This window comes from Drosophila novamexicana, unplaced genomic scaffold, assembly GCF_003285875.2.
Source record: "Drosophila novamexicana strain 15010-1031.04,08,12 unplaced genomic scaffold, DnovRS2.1 tig00000121-arrow-pilon, whole genome shotgun sequence".
Taxonomy (NCBI): domain Eukaryota; kingdom Metazoa; phylum Arthropoda; class Insecta; order Diptera; family Drosophilidae; genus Drosophila; species Drosophila novamexicana.
In genome coordinates, this window is record NW_020824773.1 from 1,282,958 (window position 1) to 1,299,973 (window position 17,016).

The 17,016-nt window shown below is 42.8% G+C and overlaps 4 protein-coding genes across 4 annotated transcripts; 1 reads left to right on the forward strand and 3 right to left on the reverse strand.

Annotated features, from left to right (window-relative positions):
* Window positions 1–7,393: 7,393 nt before the first annotated feature.
* Window positions 7,394–9,429, reverse strand: LOC115757956 (cytosol aminopeptidase). Its single transcript, XM_030698431.1, has one exon. It carries the CDS (start codon window positions 9,313–9,315, stop codon window positions 7,654–7,656), a length of 1,662 nt encoding a protein of 553 aa, XP_030554291.1. The 5' UTR covers window positions 9,316–9,429; the 3' UTR covers window positions 7,394–7,653.
* A 495-nt stretch (window positions 9,430–9,924) lies between these two features.
* Window positions 9,925–12,933, reverse strand: LOC115758001 (pre-mRNA-splicing factor SYF1). Its single transcript, XM_030698495.1, has 4 exons — window positions 12,817–12,933; window positions 12,248–12,760; window positions 10,672–12,189; window positions 9,925–10,601 (listed from the first exon to the last, which is right to left on the reverse strand). Exons 1-4 carry the CDS (start codon window positions 12,859–12,861, stop codon window positions 10,023–10,025), a joined length of 2,655 nt encoding a protein of 884 aa, XP_030554355.1. The 5' UTR covers window positions 12,862–12,933; the 3' UTR covers window positions 9,925–10,022.
* Window positions 12,934–13,074: 141 nt separating this feature from the next.
* LOC115757972 lies at window positions 13,075–13,788 on the forward strand. The gene has a single exon (XM_030698455.1). It carries the CDS (start codon window positions 13,203–13,205, stop codon window positions 13,767–13,769), a length of 567 nt encoding a protein of 188 aa, XP_030554315.1. The 5' UTR covers window positions 13,075–13,202; the 3' UTR covers window positions 13,770–13,788.
* Window positions 13,789–13,986: 198 nt separating this feature from the next.
* Window positions 13,987–16,871, reverse strand: LOC115757971 (zinc finger protein 391). Its single transcript, XM_030698454.1, has 5 exons — window positions 16,793–16,871; window positions 15,959–16,736; window positions 14,957–15,346; window positions 14,350–14,893; window positions 13,987–14,067 (listed from the first exon to the last, which is right to left on the reverse strand). The coding sequence occupies exons 1-5, from the start codon at window positions 16,797–16,799 to the stop codon at window positions 14,014–14,016; spliced, it is 1,773 nt and encodes a 590-aa protein (XP_030554314.1). The 5' UTR covers window positions 16,800–16,871; the 3' UTR covers window positions 13,987–14,013.
* Between the last annotated feature and the right edge of the window lie 145 nt (window positions 16,872–17,016).

Below are 17,016 nucleotides of genomic sequence, written 5' to 3' on the forward strand. Positions count from 1 at the left end.
AAAAATAAGAAAAACAGACATAAATATAAGTAATGTAGTCGATATCTCGTTGGGGCACTTCAATGCGATCGGAAGTGCAATGGCAATTTGTTTAGTTTACGTCAATGGCAAGGGTTGAGCAGGTTGGGGCCTGTGCAAGTTACATTGTGTATTTTTCCTACAGTTGTGCGAGCTAGCTCTATTCACAATTTAATGTGACATTTCCGCGCTTTTGATTTTGACAAGTTTGCACAATTTATGGGCTCTTTTTATAGGCCATATATTATTCTTTATGGTCTTGCATTGGTAACGCGTTGGCTAAATAAACTGCCATAATTTATTTACTTTGCTATTAATCAAATGCAACGATGACAATAACTTCACGCTCGGCATTTATTTAAATGTATTGTCTAAAAATATTTTAGTCTTTATAAACAGTTTATTTATGTTATTTCATAAATATCAATATTTCTTTATTAAACAAAACTTTTGCATTGCTGCGCAAATAATTTATATTAAAATTTGATTAAAAAATAAAAGATTTTTTAGTTTTTGAAATCTCTATTAAAAGTGCAATGTTTCTGGCGACCTTAAATGCTATTCTGCGCAATTCGTGAAACGTGTTGCCAGTGCAGACAACAGAAAAATCTCAACTCAATAATAACAATAAATAAACAGTAAATCAAACAAACCATAAAATATTGTCACAGACAGCAGCGGCATAATAATAGGCTGCCAGGCTGATGGCACGGGCTAGCAGATTGCTGAACTGGAGACCACGACCAAATGGCAAACAATGCAGGCGATAAACAGAAACCGAGTAATACTCCAATTGCTGGCGGAGCCATGCGGCGTATGAGCAATGCGCACTGTGCACAATTAAAGCTGCCGTTGAGGGGAAGCTGGGTGCGACAGCTGGTTGGGGCTAGATTGGCAGAGACCAATATCCATTGGAACAATGCATTCAAATAAACTAATTTTAATTCCTCGCACCACTGCCGGGGCACGCAATGCAGCTTAATTGTGACACAAATTGTTATTAAAGGATGGCACTGGGTGTCGCATGGAAATTGCTGTGAGAATTGGGGGTGCGGGTGGGGGGTGAGTGCTGCTGCAGTCGCTGCCATGCATTTACACATTTATTTATTTAATTTATAAATTACTTTTAATGTTTTTATTTTAACTTAAAACCAGAAAGCAATGCGAAAACCTTAAAATGACCATTTGCAAATTATGACGCTATATGAAATGCACACTTGCTAAATGTAAATTCTTTTGTTGTTGTTTTACTATTCGCATTTTCTGTGGCCCATCGGAAATGGGTAAAAAAGGCTTAATGTTTTTGTGCAAATGCATGTAACAGGCAGAAGGAAGCATCTCCGATCCAATAAAGTATACACATTCCTGATCAGCAATCGAATCGATCTAGCCATGTCTGATCTAGCCATAATGATAATTTGCAAAGCAATCGATAAAAATCAACATAGTAATCATGGTTTTTAAGCGAATTTCTTATGTCTACAGTCACCAGTATATACAGATCAAATATCTTTCATTTTATAACTACCGCCGCTGCAGCCCCACCTAGCAAGAGCTGCAGTTGGTGTTGCTAGCAGAATGTTCAGGGTATCCGCTAGTCGGGCACTCCCGACTAGAGCACTCTTACGTGTTTTTATTAACATTCTACGTGTCGAAGCCACAGTGTAATATCGAAGATGGAGTACTAGCTGTAATAAAATTTAGAAAACTTAAAACCTTGCAAAAACTAAGAAAAGTAAATGCAAGCTATGCTTAATTTTTAAAATAAAGTTTTAATCAAGTATTTATTTTTGTAAGTAAACGAAGGCAATTCTTTTGCTTTGGCAACAAAGTACACAATTCATTAAAATAGGTTTTATGCATATTTGTTAATGTTATAAATATTTCTCTGGCAAGTTTTATTCCCATTTTCATACGCGAATTTGCAGAGCTATCAATTTTGGGAACACATACGGCCCAAAACTTGCACAATAAGCGAATTTGCCAAAAAAAAGTGCAATTGAACAGCGACGCTGCGACTGCTTTAATTTGCAGTTTTATTTATGCAGAGCCAATATATATATCTACATATATATTTATATATATGTATGTATGCAAATGTACATATAAATTCTGCAATATATTCGATATGCATAGACTGAATACTCCAATCGACTGGACGCTGCGCTTATCTTAACGCCCTGCCACAAGCCGACATTTTGGGGGTGTGAAAAATAAATATAATTTGTTGTTGTTGGCTTTATTGTTATTGTTGTTGGGGCTATGGCTCCTAATATTATGCCATGTTTATGCACAGTGCATAACTAAACTGTTGCTGTTGCTGTTGCTGTAGCTATTTGTTTAGCATTTGCCTAGACAGTTTTATGTACATTTTGATAGCCCGAATCGCCAGGCAGCCAACGCGTCGTATGCGTTATATTACAGTATATACAGTGCACATAATTTATATGTCTGAGGCACGTTCGTTCACATATTTAACAAGCAATAACGAAAACAATAATAATCGCTGGTGATAAATAAATGTGATTAGCATTATCTCCAAATGCAGCGATGAAACCTGCCATTAACCAGCGGCTTAGTTGAGATTAGCGTAGGTGAATGCATTCACTTACAAGCAAGAGACGACATATATTGGCAGTTAAATTAAAATAGAACTCAAAAAAGACTGAACCAGGCAGACATTTCCCTAAATCCAATAATTGTAATTAAGCTTATATGATGTAGTTGGTCTATGTAAAATTATGGAAAATTCATTATTATTTCACAAAAAACTAGCAGCCCTTAATATTCTTATACCAACACCAAATGCAGCTCTCTCTAGGCGGGTCAGGGGCGGCGGTAGTTATTAAATAAACGTTACTTGAACTGTATATATATATATTTAAGAAGCCATATGTCAGTTTGCCCATTTTCAATGGGCATAGAGTATAAACAGGCCCAGCCCAAAAGACATTATCCTTAATACAATAATTGAAATTAAATAAGATGAGGTAGAATAACTTAAAACTTATTATTATATATTTATATACATATATGTAAGAAATGGATAATGTAGAAAATGAAAACGGTAGCCTTTCGACTATATATCATCAGCAGACTTTGCTGCCGACCTTCATGCACTGGTTAGACGACCTGCTCACTTATGGTGTTTATGGTAGTTGTTGTTTATCATAACAAACATTGACATCGAGCCTGGCCAGCATAAAATGTAGCTTAGAATCCATTTATATAACGAAAATAAACAACTTTTTTTTATTTGAAAATATTTGAAGTAATAGCTAACTAATAAATAGCAATCGATGTGTGCTTGAATTATTCAAAGAGCAAACATGAGTCATGAATGCATGCACGTTGCTTGGCACATTCAATGAGTGCATTCATATATGTTCACCACATGCTCAATTATTCATTGGCTGTTTTTGCTCCAATTTTCAAATGAACTAAATTTGCACCGCCGCATTTTGTATTTTATTTTGGATAAAAACCAATGGCAAGCACAACGAGGAAACCCACAAAAACCGCAACAAATTTAGCACGACGCTTGACCGGATAAGGCCAGCGAGGGATGGAGTGGGGGGGCACGCCTTGGCTGCATTTGAATGCAGCGCCCGGACAATCCAAAACAAAATGGCGACTCGCTGACCAGTGAAGTGTGACAGGCAAAACAAAAACCAGGTTAAAAGAATGCGCCAAAAATTAAGCATACGCCGCGTGGGCAAAAGAAAAAATAGAAAATTCGGCATTCAATCGCAACGACAATCGCATAATATGTATATACGTATACATCTGCATGTTTTAGAAGCAATGCGAAGCAAAATGCAAATGAAACCCACCGCAGCGCTACTCTGCCATTAATTGGCAATTTATAGCGGAGCCAAACCACATCGAGCACTCCACCCCAGCATCAGCAGCAGCAACAGCCGCACCACCAAATCCGTTGGTAGCGCCCATTTTCACGTGCGCGCTCAAGTGAAAATTATCATTTCCAGCAACTGAATTTCTCTCATACTATACAGCCGCAAAACAAGAGCCAATGCTATAAAAATGTACATAGAAAGCGACACTCGGGTGGGGCTAACAAAAAAAAAAGAAAAGTCACCAAACTTTAGCCGCGGGCAAACCGTCCATGACGACCACAGAAGGCGACACCCCAAACAGTTCCAACAAAAGAAAAAAATAAACATGAAAGGACAGTATTTATATAATTGATAAGACGAATATATTATGCTCTCTACTTAATCAATTAATCCAGTCGGCAACAAATTTAATTTACTTTCCAAAGTTTGAAGCAATTTAGCTGAAGCGCATGATAAAACATTATTCTATAAAATGCAAGAATTTTATTGATTTAGTAAATTTTGATATAAAATGCAATCATTTTATTGATTTAGTACATATTCACAGTCTAGTAGACTTATTTTAAAACAAACATAATGCAGGTATTTGCTTTAAGGAATGCCATTTAGCAGCTTAGAAATAACTTTGTTATATCTGGAAATTAACTTTAAATATTATTTTATTATCAAATATTAAATAATGTATTAATAATATTATTAATTTTTTACGCATTTACTAGAAATATATACTTATAATCTCTTCAAAACTTCTTCGAACTTCGATTCCTCATTGCCCTTTAAATTTAGCGGTAATCTATTTAGTATAATATTAATAAGTAACAATTTAGAATATTATTTTTAAAAACTTGCTTTTTACTTTGATAAAAATCTCTACTAACCAAATATCTCAAAAATAGGCTTTAATATTCTCAACAATTCATATATCAATGCATATTTAATTTAATCTCGCACTGACTCTTGCTATTTTACTACTTTTATGATAAAATGATTAAGCCCCAGATAAAGAGTATATTACAAACCCAGCCGGCGATTTATCGCATTTTGCTGCGGTCGGCATTAGTTACGCTGAATTTTATCACAATTGCAATTCTTTCTAGAACCGGTCCCAGACCCGCCAAAAAGGATTTTTTTGGGCAGCAGCCAAACCAAGGAGGTTGGTTGGGCATGCGAATGATGATTAAGATGAAAATAGAAATGGAAATGGGTGTGGAAATGGAAATGGCCGCTGCCTTGGCAACTGACCGAACAGCGAACAGCGAACGGCGAGCGTCGAGCATTGCTAATTTCCACGTTTCGCCCTAAAATATAATCATAATTCGGTCTGATTTTTGCTTTGTTGCTGCTGTAAATGATTAACGCCGCGGGCCTTTTGGCCGTAGCCGCATGATGGGCGTGGCATGCGGCCGAACGACCGTTTAACTTTTGCTGACGCCTTCAGACCTCAGTCTTAGCTTCTGGCTAGCTACATTTTGGCATTCGAATGGGTTCTTTAAAGTGCACAACACCCACAACTTCAAATTTGCTAAAAAGCAAAAACGAATCTCATATTCTTGAAGCCTGATTGCTCATTAGCAAATTCATTTGGCTGCACTCCAGCGGGAGCGCTTAGCCCTCATGGCAACCCCTCATACGACCCTAACTGATAACTCGAAAGCATTTGCAGCGCCGCGTTGAGTGCGCACAGGGAACAGACAGTGCTCAAATTCGACGAGACCAGCTAATAAATACTCTATATTGGACACAGTTCAAAGCCGGTGTGTGTGAAACTTTGTGCATTTTATTTCCTACAGCCCTGATAAGGAAGTGTTTTGTAAGGGACAGGTTAAATCAGGTTTGAACTATAGAATTTTATGTTTTTTTCATTTCGATTTATTTGAATAAATAAATAAAAATGAAAGGACGTTTAAAGTATAGAAAATTATGTTTGTTAGATTTGAATTTATTTTTATATAGAAAGAAAATCTAAAAATAAATGTTTCATATATTTAGTAAGAGTAAATTAAACTTGGGTGTTGTATATTTATAATTTTTAGCTAGCTTATTTATATAGGAGTCTAAAATTTCAATTTTGTAGCATAATATTTATTTCTTTTCAAGGTTTCTTTAATATAAGTGTATAGATAAGTCAGCACTACTCTAAATATACAGAATAATTAGGTCAGTTTTTTCACAAACAACTTTCTGTGAGCTCCAAAAATGTATTGAAAGATTACATTTATCTCCATCTCAAAACATTTTTGGGGCTTAAAATTTAAATTAATAAAGATTGCCCTATTTGAAGGGCAAAATATATTTAGGTCCCAAAGAGTCTTACATTTCCTAAGAGTCTTTTAGAGTTAGCTTCAATAATTAGAAATAATTATTGCTCCCATCAATGCCCAGACAAACTGTATCAGTTATTGTAAACACTTTCAGCAATTGTAGTATTTTAGTGTATTTGCAAATTGGAAAATGCAAAAATGCTTCAAAATTATCATTTCGTTGGCCTAATGACTTGTGCAAAATGTCGCGGTGTTGAGAGATACTTGGCGAGCAGCTTGGCTTAGCAGCTGCGTAATGCTGGCTGTGAATTTACGCTGTGTGCTCCACTGAAGAACCTATCCCAGTTGCCAACTTGGCGGGGCTGAGCGCAAAATGTTTGCTTAATTGTCAAAATTTATGTTGCTGGTGCTGGGTAAACTATCCAAATACCACAAAGTCGCTTGAGGAGAGAGCTGGAGGCAGGTTGCCAGGGTGCGGGGTTATCATGGTTCATGATGAGGGATGAGCATTAACCCAGTTAGCCCATTAAAGCCGTGTCATAAATTCAAAGCCCACAGCACAACAACAGAGCTGGCAGCAGCAACAACAGCAACAACAACAAAAATAACAACAACAACGTTGCCGCACGCTTTGTGTCTTTTTGTGGCCAGGCTTGGCACCGTTTTTCGACTCATTAAAGCCAACTTTACGCAATTAGCCTAATAAGCCGCCCAGAAGTAGGCTACAAAAAGCAACAGCGAGTTACAGAAGCAGACACTGCGGCCACCTCGCAATTTAAAAACACTTTTGGGCGCATTTCGCTCAATTAAATTAATTAAATGACAGCTCAAATATGCAACGAGTCGGATGTGAAGCTGACCCCACTGATGAATACACTAAATAATGGACCTTGGGCATAGTAGTAAAAGGTAGGGGTATGCCCAATAGATGTCAAAAGCTGAGTGCAATGCGTAAACATGAACGAATATCGTGTACCCTGTAACCAGGAGACAGCCGAGAGGAAACCTCAGCCAAGCACATACTAAGGATTTAATACTATGCCTTCCCTATGCACTGTGCATTAGTAAAGAGCACTTCTCTAATAAAGTGATTGTGACTAGAAAATACCCTGTACTCAGCTGCACAGTTTGCTTAAAAGCAAAACGCCAACTTCTTCCTTTACCACCATTTTGAAAAATATATTCTCAAATAAATAGTGTTTCTTAAACGATTAAAATTTCCCAAGCTGAAATCACCCGATTGTTAAAGTCCATATATACATGCACATATATCTTTTTTAATCTTCATACATTGCTGTCATACTACTAACTAGTATGTGGTTTAACTAGTATTGTGGTTTACAGTAAAATTTTGCTTAATATACGTTGGGTGTTCTTGGGTGTTCTTCCCCCCACCATTTCAACAACTCAAAAAATAACGAATAATTTTGAAAATGTTGAAATAGAAACGTGACTAACTAATCAAGTTGATAAAAATAATAAAGTAAAAATTTCTAACTTATTGTAGATGCAAGTGTCTACTTGTTGTCTGGACAGGCCATCTGGTAAAGGAACTGGATGATAGTGCGTGTGGGACGACCAGTCATGCGATCGCGGAGCAAGTACGGCAACGGAGCGTAACGAGTCAACATGCCCACGTTGCGGATATCAATGTGGGCCCAGTCCACGCAAGGCACCAGCTCGTGCAGCACGGCAGCAGCTATGCAGCTGGAGGCGGGTCCACGGCCTCGATTGCTAATGTCGTAGGTGATATTGGGTGAGATCAGTCGTTTAAAGTAATTCCAAAGCGGCAAGCGCCACAAACGATCGCCAGTCAAGCCGCCAGCCTTTTCAAACTGCTTGAACACAAAGTTCGAATTGCTGAAGATGCCCGCAGCGCTGCCGCCAAGACCACAGCAGACGCCATAGCCCAAGGTGGCAATGTCCACGACGAGGCGAGGCTTGAAATTGGCTTGGGCATAGATGAGGGGATCCGCCATCACCACCACGCCGGCCTTGCTGACATCCTTAATGCCCAGTGTCTTGCCGTTCAGCAGGGTGACCACATCCCCCGGCTTTACGGCCATCCCGGACGGCATATTCTCGCAGAGCGGCAGCACCGCACTAATGTTCAATGGCAGCGACAGAGCTGCCGCGGCTCGTATGGTGGCCACACAGACAGCAGCGCCGGCCATGCAGCCGCGATACATTTGCATACAGTCCTTGGGACGCAGGCAGAGGCCCCCGCTGTTGTAGGTGAGGCCCTTGCCAAGCAGCAGGATAGGCTTGTCCTCGGGCGCGGTGCCGCAGTAGTTGATCTCCAGTACAACAGGCGGCTCACAGCTGCCCTTGGCGACCATTAGAAACGAGTTGAGACGATTCTCCTCGATCCAGTCCATGGAGCGTATGTCGACGCTCACACCGCACGGACACAGTGCATCCACAGTAGACTGTGCGAATATGGTGGGCGTCATCTGATTGGCCGGCGCATCACTCAAGCGTCTTGCCAAATTTTGTGATTCGGCTTTGAAGAGTCCACGCGTCCATGCATCCACATCGGGTGAATCATACAGCTCCAGTTTGGGTATGTGTGTGCGATCCTGTTTACGGCGATTGCTATTGTATCGCCAAATGGCCAAAGCGCTGCCCTCGGCCGCTTGCTCCGGATATTCCATGGAATCCACGAAGACATCCGTGACGCCCTGCAATTGCAGGGCACGAGCCCCAACGCCGGCAGCAACGCGTGCGTTCTCCATGCCCTCATCAATCATTTCCAGGTCATTGAAGCCAGCGCCCTCCTGTCCCAGGCCCACCACGGCAACGGCACTGAATTCCGGATCCACATTCATAAAAACTAATCCCTTGCCCAGATCACCCTTCATGTTTGTCTCGCGCACCAACTCCGAGATTTTGCCCTGTGCTCGATCATCAAACTTCTCACCACTGGACGTCAGCTTGGGCTCCCTGTCGCCCTCCTTGGTGTATACGCCCACCACAACGCCCTTTACAACGGCTGACTCATCGCATTTTGTGGCATAGCGCCGCCACTGCTGAATCGCAGTCAAGCTACGGATATGCCAGGGTCTTCTCAGGATGCCCTCATTCGTATTGACTTGCATCCAAGATTTCGATACATGCATCCGCTTGTACAGCTGCACATTCTTGTAGAATGCATTGCCCGTACGTGTTGCTAGCATCATCGTGGTAACTCTTCGTGTGTTTCAGTATTCTAAGAACTATTTTAGTAATGTATTGTTTTTCTAAGCTCTTCCGAAAATTTATGTGATTTGATTGTGAATATTCCTAGTGTACTGAGTCCTACTGAGTGCTATACCAGCCGACATGCAACACTTGGCCTCCTCAGTTTTTAAAATCAAAAGTTTATACAAAGAACACAGGAACAGGTCTGGCATTCCTGTTTGATTAAGATTATATAAATAAATATTAAATAAATATTGTTTTGACTGAAGGTCGCCAAAACCAGCATTACAAATATATAATAAATATATAAATAATATAATAATGTGAACTTGTTGAGCATTCAGAAAGAAAACTGGAATAGTGGATCGATCCTTTTAAATTATTACAACCGATTTATTTGCAATATTTCAAGGAACATAATTCCGCTGGAATGGTATGAAATATAGTCGCCCGATGTGAAAAGATTTACGCTGATATAAAAAGATTATAGTAATATATATAATGATATATATATTACTGCGTCTTACTATTGTTTAAGACTCTAGTAGCAGAGTCAGTAAAAGTCCGTTTCGATTTCAAGCAATTGTTTATTTATTTGTTTGAAGTTCGTTTAACTTAGTGCTTGAGAAACTATTACATTTTCGTATCAAATGAGGAAAACATTTCTCTTACAACATTTTTACGGCTTTTATAATTATTTTTCCTTTTATTCCTCATCGGAGTCTTGTTGATTGTTGGGCTTAAGGCTGCCGAAGACCTTGGCAGGAATGGCTTTTTGTTCGAAACGCAGCTTCTTCATGATGAGACCCTCATCATCGGTTTTGGTCGCCGTGGCCGTGACGCCTTCTGGGGCGTGTTCAGTGCCAGCGTCTTCTGCCTCATCATCTTCGTCCTCGTCGCTGTCGCCAATGTCAATCTCATCGGGATTGATGACAGTATTGTCCTTGCCCTTGGCACCGCCTTGCGTCTCGCCGCGCACAAACATAATATTGGACGCAGCCTTCTCGACTGGCTTCTGTTTGGCCTCCGATGCTGCCTGTCGCGCCTTCTCCTCCAGCAAGCGCATGGCATCGGAGCTAGTGCCTGGGCCGGCACCCGCATCGGCGGCAGCGCCATTGGTCGTATTGAGAAACTGGGCAGCCATCATGTTGACCTGAGTATTGTAGGTGGCCTGCACAGAGCGCTTGATGCGTAGCATTTCACGCATGGTGTCCTCGTTGCCATGACGCACCTCAAACTCCTTCCATGTTTGCCAAAAGTCGGCGGTAATACGCGGATCGCAAACCTTAAAACAATAAATAAAATATAATAATTATAATTTTAATTTACAAATTGATTGTCCAGAAGCAACTTGCCTGTGAGCAATGCGCATAGATGGCCCTGGCACGATCCACCTCGCCAAGTTTGGTCTCCAGCTCCGCAAACTTGACGCACATGTGCCGCATGTTCTGCTCTGGCAGCGCCTCGATGGCCTTTTCATAAATCTCACGTGTGCGCGGTAGTCCATAAATTTCGGCTGCTTTTTTGATGAATATGTTGTACATGTCAAACATCTCCTCCTCTTTAACAGCGCTGGTGGCGCGATCGTAAACGGCCATGGCATGTCGCGCCAGTCCATGCTCCTCCTCGAGCTTAGCATAGAGCAAATAGAAATACTTGGCATGCTCTGGCGGACACTGGTCCAGGCACTGCTCGAAAAGATCACGTGCACGCTCCAGTTTGGTGCCGCCATAACGTTCCAGAAACTTGGTTAGATAGGAATTCCAAATGTCATAGACATTCGGCCATTTAAACAGCGCAATGCCCTTTTCGTATGCGCGATAGGCCTCCTCATAGTAATTGTGCTCTTCCAGGAAGAGACCGTAATTGATGATTATTTGCGGCGTGCAAATCTTAAGGTCAATGATGCGCTCGTAGACCGCCTTACAAGTCTTGAAAGTGCCAAAGGATTCTTCCAGGTCAGCGTACATAGACCACACTTTTAGAGATTTATAAAGGCGCATTTGCACCGTTTCCGTCTCATCATGATAGGCAACCTTTCGCTTAGGCATGGCTGTGGCGAGCTGCATCAACTTGAGCGCTGCTTCGAATTGCTGCTGACGCAGCTCCATTTCGGCCCACTCGCACCACACGGCCGCCAAGTGTTCCACCTTGACGTATTCCACTTGCGTGCCACGCTCAAAGACCACACGGGCATCCTCCACCTGCCCGTTGGCCTCGTAGAACTTGGCAAACTCCACCCATAACGTGTGCAGCTGACCCACTGCCTGCTTTGGCTGCACCGTCTGCACTGCTTCCGTATATGTGTTGATGATATCCTCCGGCTTATCCTCATACAGTTTCACCCGCTTGTGCCACTCATGCACATTGTGCGGATTCTGGCGTAGCAGCACGCTATTGAGCAGCAGCAGGCGGCGCTCCATCAGATACTCGAAGCGTGAGAGACGCAGCTCTACATCAATGTCATCCTCCTCGTTTGCGTACTCATCATTCGCCACCTGTTCCATGCGCTTGTTCAATGACAACTCCTCAAACTGCGCATACTCATCGAAGACTTGGGTAAAGTCCCGCACCGTGGTCACCGTTTGTATGGCCTCCTCATAGATGTCACGAGCACGATCAAACAAACCGGAGCGGACATAGTAATCGGCCAGGGAGTTCCACAGGTGGCCCAACTGATCCGTGTAACGACGCAGGCCACCACGAATGATCGCATCCACATTCAGTGAATGCACTTTGTGCGGATGCTTTGATATCATGTCGCAGAGCTCGTTCCACAGCTGATGATTCGACTTGCCGTGCTTTGAGACAAAGTGCTCATTGTCCACAATGTGCGCCAGTTGCTGTGCAGCCTCATCCAGACGCTCTGCCTCCTACGGCGATAAATCCATGTTACAGAAAGCATTGTTTTTCTAAATAAAACAATCTTACCTGCAAGTAGGCCACATACTCCTCGGCATCCTCGGGAAACAGCTTCAGATATCGCCTGTAAACACGCAGCGCCGTTTCGGGCATCTCGTAGCGCTGCACAAACTTCAAGTACAGTGGCCAGATCCGTCCGTGCTGCGTTATGGGCAACGCGCGCAGAGCACGATCAAAAACGTGACGCGTACGCGTTATGCGGCACTGTGAGCTCATGAATACCCCATAGTCCATCCAGATGCGTGGCATCTTGTGCATGAAGACCAGCGCCCGTTCGAATGTGTTGTTCACTTGCTCGTACATGGGATCTGTGGGTATTTTGCCCCGCACCTGCTTCCTGCGCGTACGCAAATAGTTATACCAGATCTTGTAGCTGCCGGGCAGCTCTTTCAATGCGCGCTCGTACACCAAGTTAACGCCATTATTGGGCGCCTTCGCCTTGTGATCGATGTAGCGCAGCCAGTGCTTGACGGAATAGGCATTGCGTAGAATCTCCTCCTCATACGGAACATCCTCTTCATCCTAAAGATGTGCAGTTAGCGAAAAACTGAAGTAAACAACAGCCACTATATACTTACAAAATTCAGCTCGATTTGCAGCGCTTGTGTTGTTTTTTCAGCCATTTTGCAATTATTTGCAAAGAAAAGGGCAACAAAAGCCGCAAAACGTTTGCATGCGCGTCCGCTATCAGCTGTTAACGCACGGCGTTGCCACCCTTGCGAAAATAACCAACAGTGTAACCAGCTAGCATTATTGGCATTTAAATACTCTAATAGGCAGCAAATGTGACAGCCCTTACAGTGCTGTAAAATGCATGCCAAACAGTGTTGAGCATCTGCACGCGGCATCTTTTTGGCGGCCATCACAACTGAGAACCGAAAATCACAAGCCAAAGCGCATAATTTAATGTGTTAATAAATATAGCGCATTAAGCGAAATAAACGTACAACGAAAAGACTTGAAAATGTCCACGGGCGCTGCACGAGTTTACATTCAAGTCGAGAGCGAGGCCGAGCAACAGGAGCATCTGAAGCAACAACGCAAAACGCTAAAGCCACTGCAGGCGAACACGAACGCCAACGACAAGGAGAATCTTACGGGACTCGGACGCGTCTCCATCGTGGATCAGCTTAGTCGCTTAAAGGCCGGCGTCAATATAACGCCCAAATATGGCAAACGCAAATGCGTCGATGCAGCCGCCACAACAACACAAATAACAACACAGGACGCCGATACACAAACAGAATCAATTGTTGCCGCCAACGATGCCGACAAGCCCATCACAGCCGATGATCTGACCAGTGAGTGCGAGCCCGGCGAGAACTACTACAAACTGCTCTCGGAGCAGCGACGCGTTGCGCTGGAGGAGACGCTCAACGAGAATCGGCATTTGCATGAACGCATCGAAGGTCTGGAGGAGGAAATGGACACAATGCGCAAAGAACTCGACGAAGCTAAGAATCTGGTTGAAGTGCTCAAAGAAATATGCGACGAGGATGACAGCGACGAGCAGGAGGCTCAGGCCGAATAGTTACAAATGCTAATAACCAATAAACACATTTTTTATGTTTTTAAGTCATTATTTAGATTATATTTTGCAAGTAGTTGTAGTTAAATGATTTCAATTCTCTTAACTTATACATTACACTCTATGCAACATCCAACCCAATGGACTGGTCTCAATGTACGCCAGCAATAAATATTTACTAGTTAATGTGACAGTTATGTTCCAATAAAAGTTTGTTTCCTAATTCGCGTGTTGTCCAAATGGAATTTTACTTTAGCCAGTCGGTGATGATCTCCTCGTTGTGAAAGGTCTCCACATCGAACTGCAAGAGAATTGTTACAATTTCATTAAAGCTCTGTTCAAATTAAAAATGTTAGTTCGGTTGTAAGTGTAAATATCCTTTTATCCCTTCTACTCAAATAAGCATCTATAGCTATAGATCAAAAGTCGCCTGGAGGGCGACCAGGGGTTAAAGTGGGATTCCTTATAACCCTGTTCAAATATTCATAGTTTTAAAAATTTTCCTACAGCGATGTCGAGCTGTGACGCTTGGCCTGTGCCTTGTTCTTCAATGTCTAACAGGTCAATATATTTAAATACCTACCGCATCTGTGGATACTTCAATGCACTCCTCATATTTCGGCACCGCACCCATAACGTCTACATCATTGGCGGCTGCATTTAGATAGGCTGAATCTGCCTTGGCCGCCGCTATGAGTACCGCCGTTTCGGTGTCTGGAACAATAATCTCATCCTCGTCTGTGGCGGCTACTCTGGCCAGTCGTGTGTCCGCATCGTCTGGATGGCCATGGGCTGCCTTCATGTGCAGACGCAGAGCAAAGGGTCGCGCATACTCCGCACCGCAAGTAACGCACCAATATTTGTTGGATATCTGCTGGCTTTTGATGGCCGCACTGCTGATGCTTTTCGCGTCGCCAGTTCGGTGGGTCGACATGTGCGCCTTGACGGCATACAACGAGGCAAAGGGACGATTGCAGACGGCGCACTGATAAGGCTTCGTGTGCGTATTCTTATGCGCGTAGAGCTGTACGGAGGTGCGAAAGGACTTCGGGCAGCTATCACAAACATACAGACGCTCCGAGCTGTGAATGCGCAAATGATGCGAGTATACCTGGTGCGACTTGAAGCTGCGCAACGCAAATTTACAAAGAGGTTAAGCATATGGAAGACTCTAGAACCACATTACATACCGCTTATTGCAGGTGGTGCACACATACGGCCGTATGTTTGTGTGCGTGCGCAGGTGGAGCGTCAGCGAGTAGGAAACGCGAAACGTTTTGCCGCACACCTCGCAGCTGTAGGGCTTCTCGCCAGTGTGGACGCGCTCGTGCTTCACCTTTTCATAGGGCCGCGAGAAGACGCGCTCGCAGTATTGACAGGCGAATCCTGGTTTATCCTTGTTTAGATTGGCGGGCTTTTTATTGGCGTTGCTGTTGTTGTTCAGCGCATGGCGTTCATGAATTTTCAGATGCATCTCATAGTTGGTCACATTATCGAACTTTCGATTACATGTGCCGCACAAGAACTGCTTCTGGCTCTGATGCATCTGCTTGTGCACAGTCAACAGATTCTGCTCGAAGCTGCAATGAAATGGTAAATGTCGATTATTTATTATTCACGATTGAAGTCACCAAAACTGGTCCAGGTAGAAACCCTTGCAATGCGAGGACTTTACAAAGTATACCAAACATATCTACAAGGAACCTAGGAGAAAATGATGAATGATTCATGAATCCTAGCAGGCGTGCCAATGTGAAATATAATAGAAACTCGTTATGGCTGAGTTTGATTTTAAAATAATGCAAAGCAAAAAGTTGTTCATAAAAAAACTCTGCAGCCAACTAACAATTCCATTAATGCTGATATGGGATTTACTGGTCTGATCCGAGTAATATAAGGAAGAGTTTGCATAGAAAACATATATGTGAAGGTTTATTTAACGTGACGTGTATCCTGTCAGTATTGGACGCACATGATATTTGTCGTTGATAGGGGGTAAGGTACATCTAAAACCTCTGCTGGTCTTTATGGGATAAGTGCTAGTTGCAGTTCCTGACAAACTCATAAATCCCTTTTCAAGGGTGTAAGAATTAAAACGTTTGCATCCCTACAGACAAGTAATCCACGGATTAAAGTCTTATGGTGTGGTCGTTCTATGAATTACAATATTACTAGATATGCGTAATACCGACCTCTTGTTGCATATTTCGCAATAGAACTGATCCAGCTCGCTGTACTGCTGATGCGCGCCGACGGGCAGCGCATCCTGTATGGATTTGGAGGCACGTTTGTTGTGGATGCGCATGTGGAACTTGAGGCATTTGGGAGAACTGAATTTCGTTTGGCAAATGTGGCAAACGGTGCTGGTGCTATTGCTGCTTCCCGCTGCGGCAGCTGTGACTTTGCGTCGCATTGGCGTTTGCGTTTTGGCCAGCTTGGTGTTGTGTTTGCTGCGTGCTTCACCATTTGCGTCGGCTTGTGGACAGCTGTGGTCCTCGGCGCTCTGACGTGTCTCGAATATGCTATGGCAATCGAAGCAGAAGTAGCGTTCCGATTTATTCGACACTTCCTCGACTTCGTCTACTTCAGCTTCGGTCGCTGGCATCGGTTCATCATCTTCCAGCACATCCCAGAGCTGGGGCTCGCTTGCCTCGTCCAGTTCCTCAATCAAATCATCCTCAACCACAATGGAATCAATGTCTATTGTGTCGTCATCGAACTGTATTTCGTCTTTAATCTCCACGGCATGCACCGTCACCTTGGATCTGGCCTCAACAGTGCCTGAACAGCTGTCGGGCCCACTGTGCGCCTGGTTATACGACTCGATGCTGTCAAAGTCGTTGCCACAATCTTCACAGTAGTAGAGTTCATCCGCACACGTATCAATTATGAAATGGTCAACATTGCTTTGTTTTTCTGTCTCCACGTGCGAGTGCGGAGTTGTTGTCTCGGGTTTTTTTCCAACGTGCCCTGAAAGTTACAAATGTGAGCGAAGGCAAGCGACTATTTTCCAGCTTGATACGCACCTGACATGGCATTATTTCAGTTTAAACGCTACAAAAATATGCTATACACTCGGTACCTACATATGTATAGTCCCACTTTTATTTCTGTCGCAAATTATATCCCAATATCGATAAATTAATATTCAGAAGCAAAACGATATTCGAAAATATTTTACTTTCGATACTTGGCTGTGGCGTATATCGATAGATGCTTAACAGAAAGCTGTTAGCCTTACATAGATGAG

Coding starts and splice junctions, on each gene's coding strand:
- LOC115757956 (XM_030698431.1), bottom strand. CDS start 9,315: ATGATGCTAGCAACACGTACGGGCAATGCATTCTACAAGAATGTGCAG.
- LOC115758001 (XM_030698495.1), bottom strand. CDS start 12,861: ATGGCTGAAAAAACAACACAAGCGCTGCAAATCGAGCTGAATTTT. Junction 12,761..12,816: donor TGCAAATCGAGCTGAATTTT/GTAAGTATATAG, acceptor GCACATCTTTAG/GATGAAGAGGATGTTCCGTA. Junction 10,602..10,671: donor TCTATGCGCATTGCTCACAG/GCAAGTTGCTTC, acceptor TATTGTTTTAAG/GTTTGCGATCCGCGTATTAC.
- LOC115757972 (XM_030698455.1), top strand. CDS start 13,203: ATGTCCACGGGCGCTGCACGAGTTTACATTCAAGTCGAGAGCGAGGCC.
- LOC115757971 (XM_030698454.1), bottom strand. Junction 15,347..15,958: donor TGCGAAATATGCAACAAGAG/GTCGGTATTACG, acceptor ATTTCATTGCAG/CTTCGAGCAGAATCTGTTGA. Junction 14,068..14,349: donor TTGAAGTATCCACAGATGCG/GTAGGTATTTAA, acceptor ATTCTCTTGCAG/TTCGATGTGGAGACCTTTCA.